Source organism: Manis javanica, chromosome 12 (assembly GCF_040802235.1).
Source record: "Manis javanica isolate MJ-LG chromosome 12, MJ_LKY, whole genome shotgun sequence".
NCBI classification, from domain to species: Eukaryota; Metazoa; Chordata; class Mammalia; order Pholidota; family Manidae; genus Manis; species Manis javanica.
The window spans coordinates 5,690,457-5,710,226 of record NC_133167.1 but is presented as its reverse complement, the minus strand read 5'-3'; the positions used below and the strand labels follow the sequence as shown (position 1 = coordinate 5,710,226).

The 19,770-nt window shown below is 47.1% G+C and overlaps 1 protein-coding gene and 1 pseudogene across 8 annotated transcripts in view; one reads left to right on the top strand and one right to left on the bottom strand.

Annotated features, from left to right (window-relative positions):
* TRPM8 (transient receptor potential cation channel subfamily M member 8) overlaps positions 1–19,770 on the top strand; it is a 144,210-nt gene that overhangs the window by 72,727 nt on the left and 51,713 nt on the right. For all 8 annotated transcript variants that reach the window (XR_012123449.1, XR_005058924.2, XR_012123447.1 and 5 more), the window contains exons 9-16: positions 814–1,011; positions 6,139–6,241; positions 7,322–7,440; positions 10,915–11,205; positions 14,133–14,228; positions 15,063–15,192; positions 16,730–16,875; positions 19,249–19,361. Coding sequence is in view for 2 of the 8 variants with exons in the window: in XM_073217954.1 (XP_073074055.1) it covers positions 814–1,011; positions 6,139–6,241; positions 7,322–7,440; positions 10,915–11,205; positions 14,133–14,228; positions 15,063–15,192; positions 16,730–16,875; positions 19,249–19,361 (1,196 nt within the window). In the remaining 6 variants the exon portion in view is untranslated. The remainder of the gene's footprint in view (positions 1–813; positions 1,012–6,138; positions 6,242–7,321; positions 7,441–10,914; positions 11,206–14,132; positions 14,229–15,062; positions 15,193–16,729; positions 16,876–19,248; positions 19,362–19,770) is intronic.
* LOC108402789 (eukaryotic translation initiation factor 1-like) lies at positions 12,769–13,203 on the bottom strand (annotated as a pseudogene).

The window sequence follows — 19,770 nt, the reverse complement described above, 5'->3', positions numbered from 1 at the left end:
GCACAGCCCTCATACCCACCTTCAATGCGGGTGGAGAGGTACAGATGGCATCTGTGAACAACCCTCTGCCTGCCCTAATGAAGCACCACACACTTCAAGGGTGACGTCTTCTCTAAGGAAAGCGTTCAGTCTTGGCTAAAGGAAGGGCCATCACAGTTTCTTCTGCGTCTGTATGTAGATCACTTTGTCTTGAGGTCAAGTGATTAAAATTCTTAAGCTCTGATTCCCCTGTGCTGATCTCTGTGCTTTTTATAAAGGAAATAAAAATGTGGAAGGAGTTTACCCAAGAAGCAAATATATTTTTATTCTCTTTGAATAAAAAGGACAGGGGAAATTATTTGAGTAGGGAAATATGTGAGTCAATGTAATATAAAATACGTGGCTTCTGCTTTGAAGGTATTTTCTTACCTTAAGAGCGTGAATATTGCTGACCTCTATCAGATAAGCTATCAGTGATACCACTGAATGCATCCTCAGTGTTGTCACTGAAATCTGTGGTGTAGCATCTGGAATGATTATATACCGAGATATTTTAAAGCACTTATTTATGGGAAAAAGCTAGTCACACATGTCCTTGTTAAGGAGTTTGGTATTAGCCCAGAATATAATACCACTGGCTTACATTTTTCATTTATAAAGCAATTGCAAACATTGGTTTGCTTTGATGAAAAATAAAACCCCGAAGGAAAGAGTGGAAGGGTGAGTCACTGTATCAATGTGTGGACCAACTCGATCTAGAACCTCGGCCCTGGCTGGGCTCTGCTGGTCATCTGTGTCTCTTCCGTCTGGCCCACTCCACTTCCCCTCTCCCAGGCCATCAATACCTCCATCAAGAGTAAAATTCCCTGTGTGGTGGTGGAAGGCTCGGGGCAGATAGTGGATGTGATCGCCAGCCTGGTGGAGGTGGAGGATGTCCTGACATCTTCCATCATCAAGGAAAAGTTGGTGCGCTTCTTACCCCGCACCGTGTCCCGGCTGCCCGAGGAAGAAACAGAGAGTTGGATCAAATGGGTGAGTTGAAGGGGGAGACCTCAGCAGGTGGGGATAAAGGAAGCTGGGTTCGCGGGGAGGGGGGAGCCTGATTGCCCAGCTGCTCTAGCGACTGTGGGTATTCTATACATTCTCGGTGACTTTGAAATTGTACCCCAGCCCAAACCAGGTTTCTTATTGGGCACTGGAGTTCACATAAGTCAAATGACTTACCGAATCTCAATGTCTCATAAGCAATACCTTATGGGGCTTAAACTCAAGTCTGTCTGCAAAGCTGGTAATCAGTCCTTTTACACCACGATGTCAATAGATGTTTAGCTTCTGTCTTTTGTGTGTTACTGATGCCGGGCTTTTTGTTGTGGAGTCAAAGAATGAACTTTGCAAACACTCAAGGTAGGAGATCAAGGCAGAGGCTTTTATTTAGAGATAAAGTGAGAGGACAGAGCCCCTGGCTCATGCCAGGAGGGGACAAGAGAGCCCGGGGTGGTGGGTGATGTGTTGTCTAGGGGATTTTATGGGTGTTTGAGAGACGAAGGGCTAGGGATGCACACCTGTTAAGTGGTCCCAAAATGTTTATCTTTGAAGAGACATTAAGTTTCTTATCAGTCCTCTGGGTTACTTACAAGAAATTACTGCTCTGAATTTCCTCCCAGGATGGCAGCCTCCTGGTCTGGGAGTATATCAATCAAGACTGCCTGCTTCACTCCCAGCATGGACTGAGTTATTGTCTGTTTGTTAAAGAGTATGTTAAAAAACTTGCTTTTTAACTGATTGGGTTTTAAAATGCAATCTTATCTTCAAGATGGAATCCTTCCTGTTTTTACTAGGCTGTTTTGGGCTTGCTTGCTAAATCATTGCCCAGGTTGCAAATCACTTGATTAAGGCTGGAGGAGGAAAAGCAGCCCCTGGGTGAAGTCAGAAAAATAAGCTGGGCCCCCCAGCAGGCCAGAGCAAATCCCACAATGGATCATCTTTGTTTTTTTTTTTCTGGAGACCCTCACCCTGCTCTGTCTAAGCCCAGGGTCCCTGTCTCATTAACCAGTGGTGGGGAGGAAAACAATCTCGTAATGATGTTTTAGAAATACAGTCCTAAACTGAGTCTCCATCTGTTGGAGAAGTCCTCACTACAGAATAATTGCTTTTCTAAATTAATTGGCCTGTGATTCAGCTCAGTATCTCCCACCTTTCTCATTAGATCATGTCAGAAATGTCCACTTACTAGAATATCTATTATGCTTCTTACTGCCAGAAGGATTTTAACTTCATGCTGTGCTTTCTCACTTTTCTCTGTTTCATGACTGCTGTTAACTGGAAATGACCTTTAATATGTGGATATTTTTAGGAGCATGTGCTTGCCACTTGGAAAACTTTCCATAAAGAAAATAACAGACCATAGGCAACAAGAATTATTTTAATAACAGAGTCCATTTCATCTTGAGAGTCAAAGGTTGGATTTAGTATAAATAATAAAAAAATATTCTTTAACTAGCTTGTCATTTCAACAGTATTTAGTTACAGAATAACCTCAAAATAGCTATTGTAGTAAACTGGAATCCTGGAATAGTGAAGATCATTTTCTTGCTCAAGGCAGTCTTTTTGTCATTTTTTAAGGCAAGCCTGGAGTAAACCAAATCCTGGTGAATAATGAGAAAGATCAACCCAGCCTTCCAGGCGGCCAGGTCCTCTGTAGTAAATTAACACACAGTGGGACTCTGTTGATTTTGTTTAATTTCAGATGAGTGGGTGGTAGGCTGCTAATCCTGATGAGGTGCAGGGGGATTGAAGTGACCGGGAAGCAAGTCCTTCCCGGCTAAGCCTCCTTATCTAAGCATTAGAATTTGAACCTGCACGTGCACCTCCTTCCCGGAGCTGAGCGTCAGCGTTGGTGCGGAACAGCGTCCCGCTCCAACATGTGCTCATATGATCCCCCTACTTGAAATATTGCACTTTGCAGATTTTACTGAAAAGGTAATGCCGTGGTTTTATAAGAAAGCTCATGCTGGGATTTTCTTGTATCTTGGCCAAGTCTAGTCAAGAGACGCTCACAGGAATCAGGTAAACAGAGATCAAAATTTCATCCGCTTCCTTGATGATGAAGGTGAAGTTGAAAGATGTGGCTTAGCGGTGCAGCCACAGTGGGCCTCCCTGTGCTGAGCCCCAGAATGAGCCGGACGAGCCCACCTGGACAGAGGCAGCCACGGACAGCCCCTGCCCCCACCAGGCTCGGTGCGAGGCCCTCTGCCAGGAGCAGATCCCAGTGGAGACGCAGGAAAGGGCCGGCCGCGCAAGGGCAGAGTCACCAACCGGGCATGGCTGTCCTCCACCTTGAGTAGGAGTAGGTGAAGGGGTGGAGAATATCAAGGGGCCTAATTTGGATGGAGCTCCCCCTGCATGGAAATGTGTGGTAAGGAAAAGGGTCCTTCCTCCTGTAAGAGGTTGTCCATTTTCAGGTAAGTGATTCCCCACAGCCTGACTCACAGTGTGAGCCGGTTCCACAAGTCCCAGTGGAATCCCAAAGCACAGAGTGCAGCGTGAGATGTTGTGTGTTGAGCACGGTACTGAAGGTAAAGGCCTGTGGAGGACATGCAGTGGTTATGGATGGATGCCCGCAGGGGAAGGAGTAGACAGCTCTTGAGCCCCCACAAGGTGGCCGCGGATCCGTCCAGGGACTTCCCTGTTACTCCCCTGCATGTTGGCTTACAGACACCATCTAGTGGGCCCCACACGCTCTATGAGGGATTTTGGTTCCTTCTTTAAGAAAACCGCTATGGGGAACCCATCTGAAACGGGCTAAAAATCAGATGCATTTCTCTGTCTGTGATTATATTTACTCCTTCCTGGGATTCATAGCTAATCCATATTAATATAAAATATGCTGATGATATATCATAATTATAATCATGTCAGTCAGAAGGCATATATCCATAAGAAAAATTAGTCTAGAATTTTAATTATGCACTCATTTGGGGTTCTGCAAATGGTACAGATTTCCCAAAAGACCAAGCTTTAGAATGGTGTTATTAATTCATAAATATATACATTCAATCAGATATTAACTGCACAACCTCCCAGGAGAATTGTAGGTGACCTCACTGCTCTTGTGGACAGCTAATCCCCAAACCTCGACTCACAGTGTCTCAGCTTCTCCAAGAGACCCTGTATGCTTCTCCTCTGGGCTCATGCCCTCCTCTCCTGCCAGGTCTCAGAGCTATTCCCCTATACCCACTCCTTACCTTCCAGGAACTTGACCCTTCATAGTCTCCCAACTGATTCTCCAACCTAGGCACCATCCATTCATTCATTTCAAATTCTTTCATCTATTCACTTATACAGTTGATATTTATTCAGCACGGGCTATACTCTAGGTTCTGGAAGAGACATTTCAGATAGAACAGCATATATAACAGAAGGAGTCCTTCTCCTCATAGAGAAAAAGAAATTGAAAAAAGGTTCTCGTAGAGTGATTACAACACAATGCATTGTATAATTTCTACCTGGAATGTGTATTCTGAAGAAAGGCAACATGGGTTCAGAAGGGCGTGAAGCAAGGGAGCCTGGCCTGGGGTGGAAGACCTCTCAGGGGACCTCTTCTCAGAGGCAGTGACTTAGGAGCTGTGATTTGAAGGCTGGTAGAGTTAGTGGATGAAGGCTGGGATTGTGATGGTGAGAACAGCATGTGCAAAGGTCCTGAGGTGTGAGGCAAGCACAGCCTACCTAGGAGCTGTAAGATAACAGGGAGGGTAGAAATTTGGATGGAAGCTGCAGACCAGGAGGCTCCTTGATCACTGCTTCGAGGTTTGGGTCTTGTTCCGTTGCAATGGGAAGTCATTGAGGGTTTGAAGCAGGGTGAGAATGTGCTCAGATTTGTGTACAGTAAAGCCCACACTGGCTATGGAGGTGGCAGGATCGAAGGAGGCCGCCGTGCACTGGGGAGGAGACACCAGTTAGGATCCCCTGCAGCTGTCTCTGGGCCCATCAGTGTGCTCTGTGTCCATAGTTACTTTCTCCTTCTTCCTTTTCATTTCAGAAGAAAAGAGGTCTCATCCTTTGTACTGCCCACCTCTACTTATGCCCCAGAACTTGGGGACCTGGGCCCCTCCCTGCCTGTTATTTCTAGCTGGACTCATTTCCTTTTCTGAGCAGTCAGCCAGCATGGAGGGGGTGCCCTTCCCTTCCTGCTGTCTCCCCACCACACTGCCTGTCAACCCCCCTGTGGTGTGTTTTCCTGCAGTTTCCCTTTGACTCCCTGTCACTGCTGGTGAAGACAGATGTCTCATCTTCTAAACCAAGGCCTCCAGCACCCCCTTTCCCAAGACACTGCAGCCTTGAAGGTCACCTCCTGACGTCCAAGTCCAAGGACCCTTCCTAGCCCACCTTTTCCTTCCTTCCAACCTGACCTGAGACTTCTCTCTCCTGCCAGCCAAGACTCTCTGTATTTCCAAATGTTGTCAGGAACCCCTCCTACCCCCCAGCAACTCAGCCTCCCCCAAACCAGGCTCACTTCGTCCTCTAGAAAGGCTCTTCTAGAAGCTCCCACCAAGCTCACCGACACTTGGAACCTGGAATGGGGTGGAGGGGTGTGCTCTGCCCATCCCCCAGTTCTTTAATTTTAAAAAGGGTTTTAAAACTAAACTTTACAGAAGAATCAGGATATTATAGCAAATGAATTTATGTCTTTATCCAATCATCAAATCCTAGAGCTACTGTTCACACTGAACTTTTTTCCTTTAGGTTAAGCCCTCCTCACCACACTTGGGCAGTTTCTGTGGTTTTCTGTTGCTCTTTCTGCATTTATTCGCTCATTCAACAGTTAAGCACCTACCATGTGTCAGGCTTCGTCTCTCTCTCTCTCTCTCTCTCTCTCTCTCTCTCTCTCTCTCTCTCTCGCTCACCCCAAGCAACTAAGGGGCTTTGGAAATGTGTGCCCTTGTTTGACCAGTACTTTGTTTTCATGTGATCAAGGACTCATTCCAGTTTAGGAATTAGATGCTATGAGTCCAGGCACTGTAGGTGAGGAGAGGAGACCGCAACACCCTATGGTTGGTCTTAAAATAAACGGAATAAGGGATTCCTCCCCAAAAGAGAAGTGTACATTCCTCATGCTGGAAGTCAGTTGGCTGACAACTCTGCTCTTTTAAATCTTGCCAGCTCAAAGAAATTCTTGAAAGTTCCCACCTCTTAACAATTATTAAAATGGAAGAAGCTGGGGATGAAATTGTGAGCAATGCCATTTCCTATGCTTTGTACAAAGGTGAGTAAAAAGAGCTCCTCTAGAAGCTTCAGCTTTGTGTTGTTTTCTGTAACTTTTTAATGGCTGCATTTATTTTTTAAAATAGCTTTATTGAAATACAACCTCACACTTAGTTTTGATGATCATAAATTGGAAGCTAGAATAACACTATTGACCTCCTGAGTAAATGTCCTTGCTGGTGTACATTTAATAGAACAAGAATTTTTATGTCATTAATTGCTGGTCAAATATGATCCCAGCACTCTCTAAAGAGCTGCCTCTAATGGTGGTTTAAAATCTTTATCTGCGTCTCAAACTCCTTTGAGAATGTATTAAGAGCTATGGGCCTTGTCCGAGGGCTCCACAGAGACGTAGGCCACACAAAGACACCTCATACTCATAAAATAATTTTGCACTCAGTTTTGGGGGTTTACAGATCTCCTGAAGCTTATGAATGAGACTCAGTTTTAAAATTCTCTGTGATCTTTGCTGTCTTAGACTCCCATCAGGCTGATATTACCTGGAATAAATAGATCCTTGACAAAGACCATGTAGAGTTGAGCTGCCTGATTAATATACATAAAGTGTGTAGAGTAGGGTGAACCCCCTGGGAAGTGTGCTTTAAGCACTAATTATTTATTACAATCATTCTTATTGTGCTTGCCAGAAATTTGGTTGTGAGGATATTTATTAAAAGGGATTATATCTGTAGAGATACATAGATGCAGAATATATTAGTTCTGGAAAAGATAAACAGCATCGTTTTAATGTGGCTCATTATTTCATAGATTTAGATATAGTATTAGTCAGATATGGGCCTTGAAATATATCATTTATGGAATCTGAATCTGTGGAAAAACATCAATCTACCATAGTTAAACTGTTAGGATATGAAATGGAAAGATACTATTACTGCTGGAATTGATCCTTATGATAGACTTTGGGACATACAGAATATGGATAAGAATGAGTGAAAATAAAGTGAAATGGCAGTTCTGAGTGTGAGTCCAAGGGAGTATGCTTAGACCCTCCTGTGCTACATGGCTCTGACCCTTATTTCTGGGCTTTTGGTGAGTTGGCTTTTCCCCTGTCCTCTTACAGCCTTTAGCACCAACGAACAAGATAGGGATAACTGGAATGGCCAGCTGAAGCTTCTGCTGGAGTGGAACCAGCTGGACCTGGCCAGTGACGAGATCTTCACCAATGACCGCCGGTGGGAGGTAAATAAGCCCTCACAGATCTGCCTCGCCTGAGGGTTTCAGCCCCAGGCAAGTTCACTGTAGATTCAGTGAGACCGAGAAATGGCAAATGAAACAGTTCTTGGAATAAAAGCTTCTATACCAGGCTTCATTCTCCCAGTGGTAGGTTGAGCACTACAATCATGTCTGCCTCCAGCCGTCTGCAAGTCTGCAATCCACCTCGTCTCTGCCTCCTCCCAGAGCCCTGGGCAGAGCTCTTTATGTAGTGACTCAGGCAGTACTAGCTCATTGCCTACGGGTGTGGGAGCGGTAGCCTAGCAGCAGGCCAGTCACATCATCAGGTAGTTTAGGGTCAGGTGAGGACCCTGGCCATGGGAACTTCCATTTTCCCCACAGCGTCGGTCCAGTGTCAGGGCTGGTCCATTTCAGGCCAGGTCTGCATGTTGAATCTTGTAAGGATTATTCCAATTTGGTGCATCAGTGTTTCCAAGTCTCGCTTTCCTCATCAGTAGTAGGAGATAATCACACTGACTTAGAAGGTTTGTTGTATAAAGATAATAAAAATGCACTACTGTAAGAAAGTGTCAGTCCCCTCTCCCCCTGCAGTTTATAGCTCTCAGCCGCAATGTGAAAGATGCTTCTCCATCTGCATGTGGGGTGCAGATCTTGTCCTGGAAGCTGTTGGGCAGAAGTGTGAGATCAATATGTGCATTATGGTCAAAAGGGTTTTATCAGAAGTAGCTCGACTAAAAATCAAGACAGTGGTGCTCATTTTGCACCCTGCCCCAGCTGCTTGGCTTAGTTCTGATAAGAGAATTGTCAGCAGTGAGATGCACACAGGGGAAATTGAACAACTTAATTGGAAACACACAATGAATGTGTTTTGGCTGAAAAATGGTGACTCTCAGCCGAATGAGCACCTCCAGGATGGAAGCTGTATGTCCCCTAAACACTGTGTTTTTTCCCAGTAGACTGACTGTTCTCAGGTTGAATTTTACCAGTTGGAGGACTGTGATTTTTAGCAGTGCCCTCTCATATGCAACAAAAAGTTAAGTCAGCCTCAGGAACTCTGTTTAAGGAGCAGTTACACACCATCACGGTTGGGTCTGCAAGGCTATGTGGTCTTTGCTTTCAGCTCTTCTCAATTAATTCAAGTCATTTGTGGGCAAAGAGAATTTATTTCATTTTATACAAATATGTACGTGTTTGAAGGCACAAGTATTTTGTAGCTTCCGTCCTTTCCAGTCAGGTTCAGAAAACACTTTTAGGCCCATCGTTGTATAATCAAAGATGAGGACTTGATTTATCTTTAACATGAGATCAGTTTGAATAATAGAATGCAAATACAGTAATGGCTTATGGATTTTTAAATTATTTATTCATTTTGTGGCCATTATCTTATGTTTGGTCTTTGTAGTATAATGAATCCTATTACACATTGCAAAGCTTTAGTTAGTTGAGAGAAAGTAGAATTGTAAGTAGATCTAGTTAATTGATTTGTAAATGAATCCCTGTGTGTGAAACATTCTGTTTAAGTAAGGTCAGGTGGTGCAGATGGACAGAAACTCAGGCACCTATTGAATTGGACATTTAATTTGATTAACTCAGCTGAAGATAGTTAGACGCCGAGGGCCTATGAAAATGGCCTGGAGCCAGGCCATCTGCATGACTTACCCCCTGCAGGAAGGGCACTTAGCCACTCTGTGCCTCAATTTCCCCGTGTAGTGGCGTGTGGGAAGCCGGCATGAGCTGACGGCTGAAGTTTCAGAGATTTTATGAGTCAGTTGTTAAATACAGTCATTACTAAAAATTCAATTTTATGAACTTGAAATTAACTACATTTTGTTAAAAGCAAAGGCAGTGAGTAACCGAGGCTCACCACTTTCTAGTTGTTTCACTGCCTTTGCTACGTCTGTACTCTGGAGGTTGTTTATCACTTCATGGTGGAAATGCCGACAGGGTTGTGCTACTCCGCACCTGTTCCCACCCTGCATTCAGTGATGTCGCTTTGGTAGATGGAAATCGGGCCTGGTGGGAGCATTTACACCATAGGAACCGGCGAATACCACGAGTCGGGACCGTTTTCTCCTGGCGAGCCGGCTGTCCAATGTTGAGCAGCGTGCCGCGGCACCTCGGAAAAGGGAGGCGGTAATAGCAGTGCCCACTTCACCGGTGATGAGTAAATCAGGGAATGTTTCCAAGGTGCTTAGAACTTTGGCACATATTAAATACTATGTAGGTATTGCTCTAAAAATAAAAATCTTCGGAATAGTGGAAATATACCTTTGCCAGAACACAGAGCAGTCTCACTGTCATAGCTCACTTCCCCCTCACACCAAACTGTAGCACAGGTGATCGCTTTCCTGGTTAATATGCCAGGGCTCTGCGGGTCCCACAGGAGGGGGATGCCTGTTCTGAGCTTGAGTCTCTGAAAGAATCTTGTCTTGTTTTATCCCCATAAATGGCCATTTTGAGAAAGAGTAAACAGGCTCAGAGACACAGTCTTGTTTGAGGTCCCACCTCTAGTGGATGGCAAAGGATGCTGCCCTCTGCAGAGGACAGTCACTTAAACCCGGGGTCAGGCAAGGAACGCAGTGAAGGGGGCAGGTGGACAGTGGCAAGTGGCAAGGGGTGTTGGGGACAGTGGGGACTGGAGACCCCAGACCCCGGAGCAGCTGCCACTGGGCTGTAGCTGATGGCTCTCCGGGTTGTTAGAGCTTCTGGTTTTCACTCTTACATCTGAATTTTAATGCTGGAAATGTGGATTTCTGTGAACCTGCTCATTTTTAATGTTGGGACTGAACTGAATATGCGAAATACTCTGGAGGAAAAACAGGACATATCTGAGAGGTGGGGTGGCCTCTTGCCCACTGGTATCTGCCTGGAGTAAACACTATTATCTTTATTAAGATTCTCAGTAAATTATGGGGGATAAGGTTTATCAGGGGGCCCAGAAAGTAGAGATAAAGATGAATAATAAGCAGATCAAACTGTCAAGTGTTCCAATGACTTACTGTTGTGTAACTGACCTGCCATTTGCTTGGTGGTGTGTGGTTTGAAGAGCAGCGGGCAGACACCAGGGCACAGAGAGAGGAGTCAGCTGCTGACATCAGAGAAACGCTGTGAGCTGCACTGCTGGGCCCTGCCCCCTAACATGGGCGTCCTCTATGCCAGGCGCCAGCATAAATTCCTGGCCAACACCCAGTCCCATGTAATTATTCCCCTCTAGAATAACAAGAGGCCACGTCACATTCAAGCCCACACCTGGCCAATATCCAAGATTCTACGCCGCCTCTTCCCCTGTCTAGATGTCTGAGTTATAATCCAATGTTGTGTTACATTGAAAAGATAAAATTTATTCCCAAAACCGGATTGAAAGAGAAGTTGAAGATACTATTTTGTGGCTGGAAGTGGGACGTGGCTGAGAAAGAAAACAGCTTGTGTTCCCTTTACTGGACGTGGAGTGTGAGTTCCCTCTCTGCTCTTTCTCCTTAGTCCGCTGACCTTCAAGAAGTCATGTTCACGGCTCTCATAAAGGACAGACCCAAGTTCGTCCGCCTCTTCCTGGAGAACGGCTTGAACCTGCGCAAGTTCCTCACCAACGACGTCCTCACTGAACTCTTCTCCCACCACTTCAGCACCCTCGTGTATCGGAACCTGCAGATCGCCAAGAATTCCTATAATGACGCCCTCCTCACGTTTGTCTGGAAACTGGTGGCCAACTTCCGGAGAGGCTTCCGGAAGGAAGACAGAAACAGCAGGGACGAGATGGACATAGAACTTCACGTATGTACCCGATGGTTGCTGCTTGAATTCTCTGATCTTTCAGTCTTCTTTCCAAAATGAACTCTACCTCCCTCTTTCCCACTCCTTGCCTCTTTGCCACTAAGTAGTGAACACTGGGATTGCCAAATTTTTCTGCTTAAGCTAATGGGTCTGCCTGGTGAGTTTTCTGATGTCTTGCTTTGCTTTAAGCTCTGTGCTCTAGTTCAAATCGGTTGTTGCAATTTTTCTTAATTGCCAAACTTGGCGTGGCATCTAATGAGGGACAGGGACAAATGAGTGGCTACCTGCTCATGTCTTAGCCTTTTGGACATGGTCGGCTTTAAACAGTTCTCTGTCGTCCATGTAAAGGAGTGCAGAATTGCCAAATTCTCTTCTGTAGATTAAAGGGGCAGTGACCGTGTCCAAAGGGATAATCCAGGCTTCCGTTTGAGAGCATGCTGTGGGCGTACCACCTGTATTCTCCCAGGCCTTCCTGCTGTCTGTACAGCAGGCCCAGTTTCTAGACGCCAGCAGCTGCAACTCTTTTCTGAAGGTTTGTGTGGTCAGAGCCCGGGACTGCCAGAAGTCAGTGTATAAATGCCCCAGCCCCTCCCCACTTGGAGGGGGTAACTCCTCGGGCTCTGGGGGTTCCCTAGGGGTGTTAATCTCTAGTCACCCATCATGACTGCTTGCTGCTAATGCACCCTTTATTGGTTCCATCTCATTTCTTCTCTCCCCCATTGGTTTTCCTGGGGTCATCTCTCAAATAAACTCAAATTCTTTTCTGTTGTTGTTTCTGAAAACAGCTTTTATTTAAATAAGGGGTTAAATACATTACATAACATTAAAACTGAGGGAAAAAAACCAAAATCCAGTTTGTGACTTCACGTGGCCTTGCGCAGCTGTTGCTAGTAACTTGCTAGTAACGTGCATGCCTCATGCAGCAGCTTGCAGTTTGTTCCCTTGTCGAAAGTTTAACTGAAAGAAAGTTGGCCTCACATTCTGGTGTTTGGACATAAATCATCCAGGATATGTCTGGTCAAAAAGACCTTGGTTGCAAGCCAGATGTCCAGTCACCTCCCCAAAGGGAAGGTGGCGTCTTTCCCTTTGCCCTGGTCAGGACAGAGGCACCAGGGCATCTTTCCCTGAAGCCAAAGGCTCCCTCTAGTGGTAGAGCTGCCACTGCTGCCTAGCCCGTTCTCTCCTCTCGGGTTCGCCGAGGGCCGGTCAGGTGGTGACATTCTCTTAGGGCAGGGGACTCTGCAGCGGGGCTTCTGGCCAGGCATAGCCATCTGTGATCTTGGGGGCTCAGCTTGGCTGAAACCTCAACTTATCGCTTGTCTCAGGCTGGGCACTGCCCGGCGCCCGCTGCTTGCCCTCTGTTTAAATGAGGGACTTGAAGACTAAGCAGTGTGGCTCTGTTCAGTTTATTGCATGAAGGAGTTGCACTAGTCCAAGTTAAAAGCAGACCCCAAATGGTTACATTATACAAGCTGTGAGGCTTTTAAACCTGTGACAGGGGACAGAAAGGAAATTCTACTCTTTGCAGGAAATCCCCACTGAGGCTTCAGTGGGCCAAAGCCCTTAAAACCCGAGAACCTCCAGCCAGTCGTCGCCCTTAGCCAGTCTGGTCTCCACTGGAAACGGGTGTATGTTCCTGTGCTGGTCACCCTGTAGCTGACTTACTTCTCCATATGCTGGATGCTCAGTTACAGTACCATTGCAGGCACATTTCTTCTTAAATGCCTTCACTAGTTTGTTTTTATTGTGATCACTAGTTTGTTTTATTGTGTTTTTATTGTGATCATCATCTAGTTTGTTTTTATTGTGATCACTAGTTTGTTTTATTGTGTTTTTATTGTGATCATCATCTAGTGGTAGAGCAGTAAGGGCCTTCCTGCCGTTTCTCTATTGAATTCTTATATGGATATAATCCTTGGTGCCAGCAGGAAGCAGCTCACCACCCTTACTTCCATCAGCAAAGGGGTTGAAAGAGTGGAGGTTCTGGATAGCAGACATAAAGATACGGTTCCTTTTCCTCACAGTGGCTGGAGAAGGTGGGTGGGGGCCACGTAACCGCAGAAAGCGAGGGGGCTCCAGGGGGAGGCTGCTGAGTCCTTGGTGGCGGGTCAGTGACTGGGGCCAAATAAACCCCTGATTGCTCCTGGGGAAGCTCAAACTAGGTCATTATCTTTTGAAATTCTAGGATTTGTGTGTGTGTGTGTGTGTGTGTGTGTGTGTGTGTGTCACAAAAATCTGAATGAGCTAGGGGTTTGAACGTATTGGAAGCTTCTGTTTGACGCAGTTTATGTTAAAACCGTCTTCTATATCCATAACTGTGCCTGAAGCATTTTGGATCTTGGTAAAAACCTGGACAGTTTAAAAGAAATGTATACATTTTGTTGTCTTCTATCTGAAAAGTTTCCATTGGAAAATATAGAATGCTGAATAGGAGGTTGGATTCTAATTAATACACTGGGAATTGAAATTTTGAGTAACACTCCCCAAAAGTAAGCATAGTTGTGTGTTGTTGATGATTGTACTTCAACTATATGAAAGGTAGAATTTAGTTTGCATGATTTTTCTAGATGAGGTACAGATTTATGTGATGAGAAGGAATTGCTTTCTCTTTGGCCTGACAGAAGTCATTCCATTTTTAAATTGCTGCCAGCATGTTTTCCCACCTTTGTACCTTTCCATCTAGTTGCACACTCTTTTATGATAGATAAAAGATTTTGTATCAAATTATACTACTTGGTGAATTGTGAAGATGAAAATCACATCACTGTGCTGTTAAAAGGGATTTATATATGCCAGATTACAGAACCCTCCAAACATGGGGTGCTCTCCTAGGCATCCCGAACCCCCTTTTTATTCTTAACACTAGTGCGTCTCCTAAAGTGATGTTCCGCTTGTACACGCTGACCACATGCTCTGTCCTCTCCCAGGATGTGTCTCCTATTACTCGGCACCCCCTGCAGGCACTCTTCATCTGGGCCATTCTTCAGAACAAGAAGGAACTGTCCAAAGTCATTTGGGAGCAGGTAAATGTCCAAGCCCACCCCAAATTTACCCCAATGCAAGCTTTGTGGTGGTGGCTGTGATGTTCCCAAAACTCACGTGCCTAATCCAAACCATCTTCAATCAAATGGCATCTCTTGCGTCAGATGAAGACGGCTGCGCCTCTGCTCCCGGGTCGATGGGAGTGTGGGAGTGGAGGTCCCTGGACTGTGGCTGTGCTTGGCAGGCAGCCCAGCGGGCTCCTGCTTCTCAGGTGTGCGTGGGTGTGTGGTTGCTTTCCAAGTAGATGAGGTTTTTAAGTTTAATTTTAAAAAATGAATTTCTATTGGATTTGGGACAGGAAGAAGGGCCTGTACAAATTCTGTTTTGGGTAACTTGTCGAAATTTTTCTTTGTGATATAGCACGTCACAATTTTAGTAAACGATTTATGGACAGTTGAAAAGAAGCTCCATTCTCTATCATTAGAGCAAAAATTGGATATTGAATATCAAGTTTCCACACAGCTTTACTAACTACACTGTCAGGCCGTCCATGCCCGCACCCACTTTTCCCCTCTCTGAGCTGTTACAGTCTGACGGCGGGCAGGCAGGCCTCTCACCGCCATAGTCTCACTGTTAGTTTCTCACGCCATTCATCTTACTGTTTTCTTTTTATATGCTGATTCCACACTCAAAATGGTGCATATATTCCAGTTCAAGGCTACTTTGTGTATGTTGCCAATTTTACTCTGAGTCATTATGAACAGTTCAGACTTTACCACTTCCTGCCTTTGCCATGAGTTCATCCCTATCTGGCATTTATGTTGACTGCTTTGCGGGATTATGAATTAACATAACATTCTCCACCCCTTGAAAAGACCAAGGGCTGTACCCTGGCAGCCTTGGGAGCCAGCAAGCTTCTGAAGACACTGGCCAAGGTGAAGAATGACATCAATGCTGCTGGGGAGTCTGAGGAGCTGGCGAATGAGTACGAGACCCATGCAGTTGGTAAGCCTCCAGGGCCGGGGCGCCAAGGGGGGGCGCCTGTATGCCAGGGGGTGCGCATGTGCCTGTGGCACTCACAGGCCAGGTGGGAGAGGTCAGTGGTGTCCAAGCTCCCCTCCTGCCCTTGTGCAGGGGCTGCAGGTCAGGGATAATACACGTGCTGTGGCAGAAGCAACCAGCTTTTACTGACTTTTCAAGAATGAAAGTGGGAAAACATGGGCTCTCTCAGCCCACAGCTGCCCAGGGCCATGCCCAGACCAGGTCTAAGCAACTCAGTGCCTCGGGGAGTTTTGGGGGGCATTACTTTTGGGTGTTGTTGGGAAACTGTGATAGATCTAAGATTTAACCTGACTTGTAAGTGATCAAGTAGCTTGGCAGTGTCATATATAGAAGACCCCAAAGCCCCTGCCTGGTTCAGGGACACAGTTGGTTTCTTACAAACAGCAAAGGCAACAGGCAGAGCAGCATCTTGGCCTGGTTGCCACACATGATTCCCTGGAGTGGCCTGAGGAAGGGCTGCTGCCCCTCCTGTGGCTCACCAAAAGTTAGGCGGCTCAGAGCATCTCTTGGGGCATGACCAGCCCGTGCTCCGCTCCAGGGTGAGAGGGCTCATTACCTGGAATGGGAGGAGGAGAGGCATCGCTGAGTACGAACCCCCGGGATCTGTCTTCTGTTTGCTGTTCAGTTGTCCTTGATCAAGGCTGGTCCGTGCCCGGACTAAGAAGGCCTGGACCATTCGGGAGTGGGCGGAATCCAGGAACGATGGCTTCCCAACGACAGCAAGTGTTAGGCCTTCTTAGCCTTTCCCCTCTTTCAGGGGGCAGTTTTCAGCTTGCAGTGTGGCACACTGCAAAAAGCACCTGTTTGTCTATTCCATCTAATGAGAAGCTCATGAATTTAACTTCTCTGTGTTGGAAAAAAGATGTCCACTTACTTCTTCTAATATACAAATATTTTGAAGAAATTATGTTCATTTTTGATTGACTTCAAAAAATAGCTCCTACTATTTTGACTTTAAAAAATTTCCCTCTGAGGATTTATGCTCCAGTCTCTATCATTAGGCCTTGAAATGGAAGGACACCCTTAATTTAGCAGGTCGGTGTTAATTACATTTTTTGTTTTTTGTTTTTTTCTACCGGGCCTTATCTGCAAAGAACGTCACCTAGAGAGCACAGAATGTAATGAGATGGAGGGGTGCTGCTCTGGGAAAGGGGAGGTGGAGGGGCTGGATCTCCCTCTAGCAGCTGAGCCCACTCAAGACTGGGACTGTCAGGTGTCCGTGCAGCTTGATCTGAGGAGCATTTTCTGACACCCGTGGCCACCAGGAGCTGTTCTGGGTGTGGTGTGCGTAAAGGAAATCCCTTTATCCAGTAAAGAATTATGTTGCTCTGACATTCTCTCTGCCTTTTAGATACCAGGAAGCCCACACCCAGGCTTTCCTTGAAGCCAGGCCCTGGCTGGGGGGGCGGGGGCAGGACAGGTCTGTGTGTTTGCCTGCCGGGCCTGCAGCCTCCTCCCTCCGGTGGTAATGTCACTGCAGAGCTCTTCACGGAGTGTTACAGCAGCGATGAGGACTTGGCAGAACAGCTGCTGGTCTACTCCTGTGAAGCCTGGGGTGGAAGCAACTGCTTGGAACTGGCGGTGGAGGCGACGGACCAGCATTTCATCGCGCAGCCTGGGGTCCAGGTAACAACCTGCGGTCGCTAAACATCCTGTCCAGAAATGGGCCTTTTACGCTAGATGCTATTCGCGCCTTCAGAAATATGAGATGAAATTCAAATCTTCACCTGCAGTACAAAAGCTATAGCAGGGGAGTTGGGGGAAAATAAGGGACATGGCAGCTTATGGGCATTGGTAGAGATCTTTGCTTCAAGAGATGGTACAGGAGAAAGAATATTCTTTGAGTTCCCACAAAGCGAACAGCATCATATTTCTGGGCTGGGTCTCTGGGTCCCGCTGCCCGGGTCTCAGTCCCTGTGTGTGTGGTGAGGGCCAAGTGACACAAGCTCTCTGGGCTTTAGTTTCCTCATCTGAAAAATGCACATAGTAGGGGTAAGAGGAAAGGTTGCTGTGGGGATTCAATGAGATAACGTGTGAAAAGTGCCAACCTTTTATGTTGTCTGGTGCTGTCACGGTCACTGTTAGTACTAATAGCAGTAGAGAAACTGGTATGAAGTGGGTAAAGCCAGGGTAGAGATTTTCTGCACTGAATTAAATGACTAGTGCTTTGCAGCTGACATCTCAGGTTGCAGAGGGGAGACTGTCCAGTTGGACGGGGCTGGGTGTGAGGTGAGGGCGGGAAAGAGACTAACACTTGTCTGCCACTCCGGTAATGCACGTGACTGCATGTCGTCTTCATGGCGTGTGTGAGGCAGACGTCATCCCATTTCACTGAGGAGGACCCAAAGCTCAGAGAAGTCCCGGCATTCTCCAGGTCACACTGCTAGGAAGCAGCAGAACTGGGATTTGATTCCATGCTGATTGTCCATCTTGCGACTTTCCACTGTACTATGCAGCCAATAATTTGCAAAGTGTTTATGGAAGAATTCATTTGCTGCTGCAGCTAAGCTAGATTAAATGGGCACAGTCATCTGTGGCTAGGAACCCCGAAGAGGAGTCTAATGTTGCCGTGTGAGCCTCTGCTCTGTAGGAGGTGGAGTGAGCCTGGCATTGCGCTTGGGGTTGCTTGGGAGGCTGCACTGGCTGCCGAGATAGGGGCCACACTTTGTTCGCAGCTTCTTAGGCCTCAAGTCCCGTCTTGCTGGTGTCCCAGAGCTTTGGGCTCAGCCGAGGGCTGACTCTTGCTCCTGTCAAAGTTTATGAGTCCTCAGGATTTCAACCAGATGCCCTTAATGTTCATGGCGAATGTCACCGCCAGCCCCGTGGGACCAGGGAGTCTGCTTCCTGGAGGCAGGCACTGTGTGGGTTCAGGTGCTGCTGGCGGCCCTGGAACCTGAGCTGCAGGATTGCATTCTGTGGCCAGGGGCCTCGTGGTGCTGCTCAGTGACGGCCTGGTGTGCTCATCCCCAGGAGGAACATGGTAGGGAGGCAGGCTGGCTGTGACCTGCCTGTGTTGGCTCCCCTGCTCCCTGCTTAGGAGCAGACCCCAAAGCAAGGGTTAGAGGTGAGCCCAGAAGCTCATGACAGGAGTGAGGTGTGGGGAGGGAGGGAAGCAGACACAGGGTGCCGAGGAGGAAGTTGCTGCTGTGCACACCCTGGGCCCAACCGCACTGGGAACTTCCAGGCACTGTGTGGAACCTGTCCCGGTGTTGCCCATCTGAGCACGAGAAAGCTGGCATTTACCCACAAACTGTAGCGTCTCATTTATTGGGGGCTGCCTCTCATGGGCCACGCACAGGCCTGGCTGCAGCAGCCCAGGCAGAGTGTGGCAGAGCTCAGGACAGGGCCTGGGTGCTGGAGGGGCAGGCCGGCCAGCACATCCCCCCCATGCCCCTCCTCTGACTGAGCCGTCTGTTTTTCGAGCGCTGTATGTTCTTCTGACCTGGTCCTGTCTGAGCTCGTCCTTCCGTTTTGACCTGATGGTGGCTCTCAGAGGCAGCCCGAGTTTTCTAATTCCCACCTTCATGGGACCACCCTGTCCCACCTATCCAGGGTTGGTTCCGTCTAGAAAAGGCTTTTTTTATTATGCATGTCAGCTCTGATTGATGTTGAGATGCCAGCGGTCTCTCCCTTTGTGACTTTCTTTTAGTTTCCTGGGGACCCACAGGGATTGCTGGCCCAGTGTGTGAATTCGCCATCCTTGAGGAGGAAGGAGCCAAAAGATGCTTCTTAAACTTACACAACAAGAATTAGAGTGGGTGAAATTTGTAGGTTTAGTAAATTTGGACTCACACAACTTCCATGTTACAGTTCACAGAATCCAAGAAAGGACTGAAAATCAAACAGACTTTTTACTTGTAATTAATGGGAGAGAATCCGGATCCTAATGCAGAGAGTCACTTACTGTGGGAGGTGCGAGGGCTGGGAGGAAAGCTCACGTGCCAGCCCACGTTTCGTTGTGTTAACAGGACCCACGTCCTTGTCTCTGTTTCCCTGCAGAATTTCCTTTCCAAGCAATGGTATGGAGAGATTTCCCGGGACACCAAGAACTGGAAGATTATCCTGTGTCTGTTTCTGATTCCCTTGGTTGGCTGTGGCTTTGTATCGTTTAGGTAAGAAACCAAGGCCCATAACCGTGTGCGTGTGAGTGTGTGTGCATGTACATGTACCCATGTGTGCGTGTGAGTGTATCTGTGTGTGTGCTTGTGCAAAGGATTAGAAGGCCTGGAGTTCATGGCATTCTCTCTAGTGCCTGCATATTTAGATCCAGGGTCTTCTCTGGCTTTGCCTGGGGCTGGTTTCAAACAGGCAGAGGTGGAGTTGTCTCTTCAGTATCCGAGGCAGCATTTGCATTTGTCAATCATGAAATGTGAAGGCCTGAATTTTGGCGGGGCCAGAGAGAGAGCACAGTTCTGACCCCACCCTGCCCCCCGCAGCTGGGGGCCTGTGTTCATCCACGCCGGGAAGTGGGGTGGCTGCCACACGGTGGTGTGCATGGTGGTGACGGCCCTCTTACCTGCC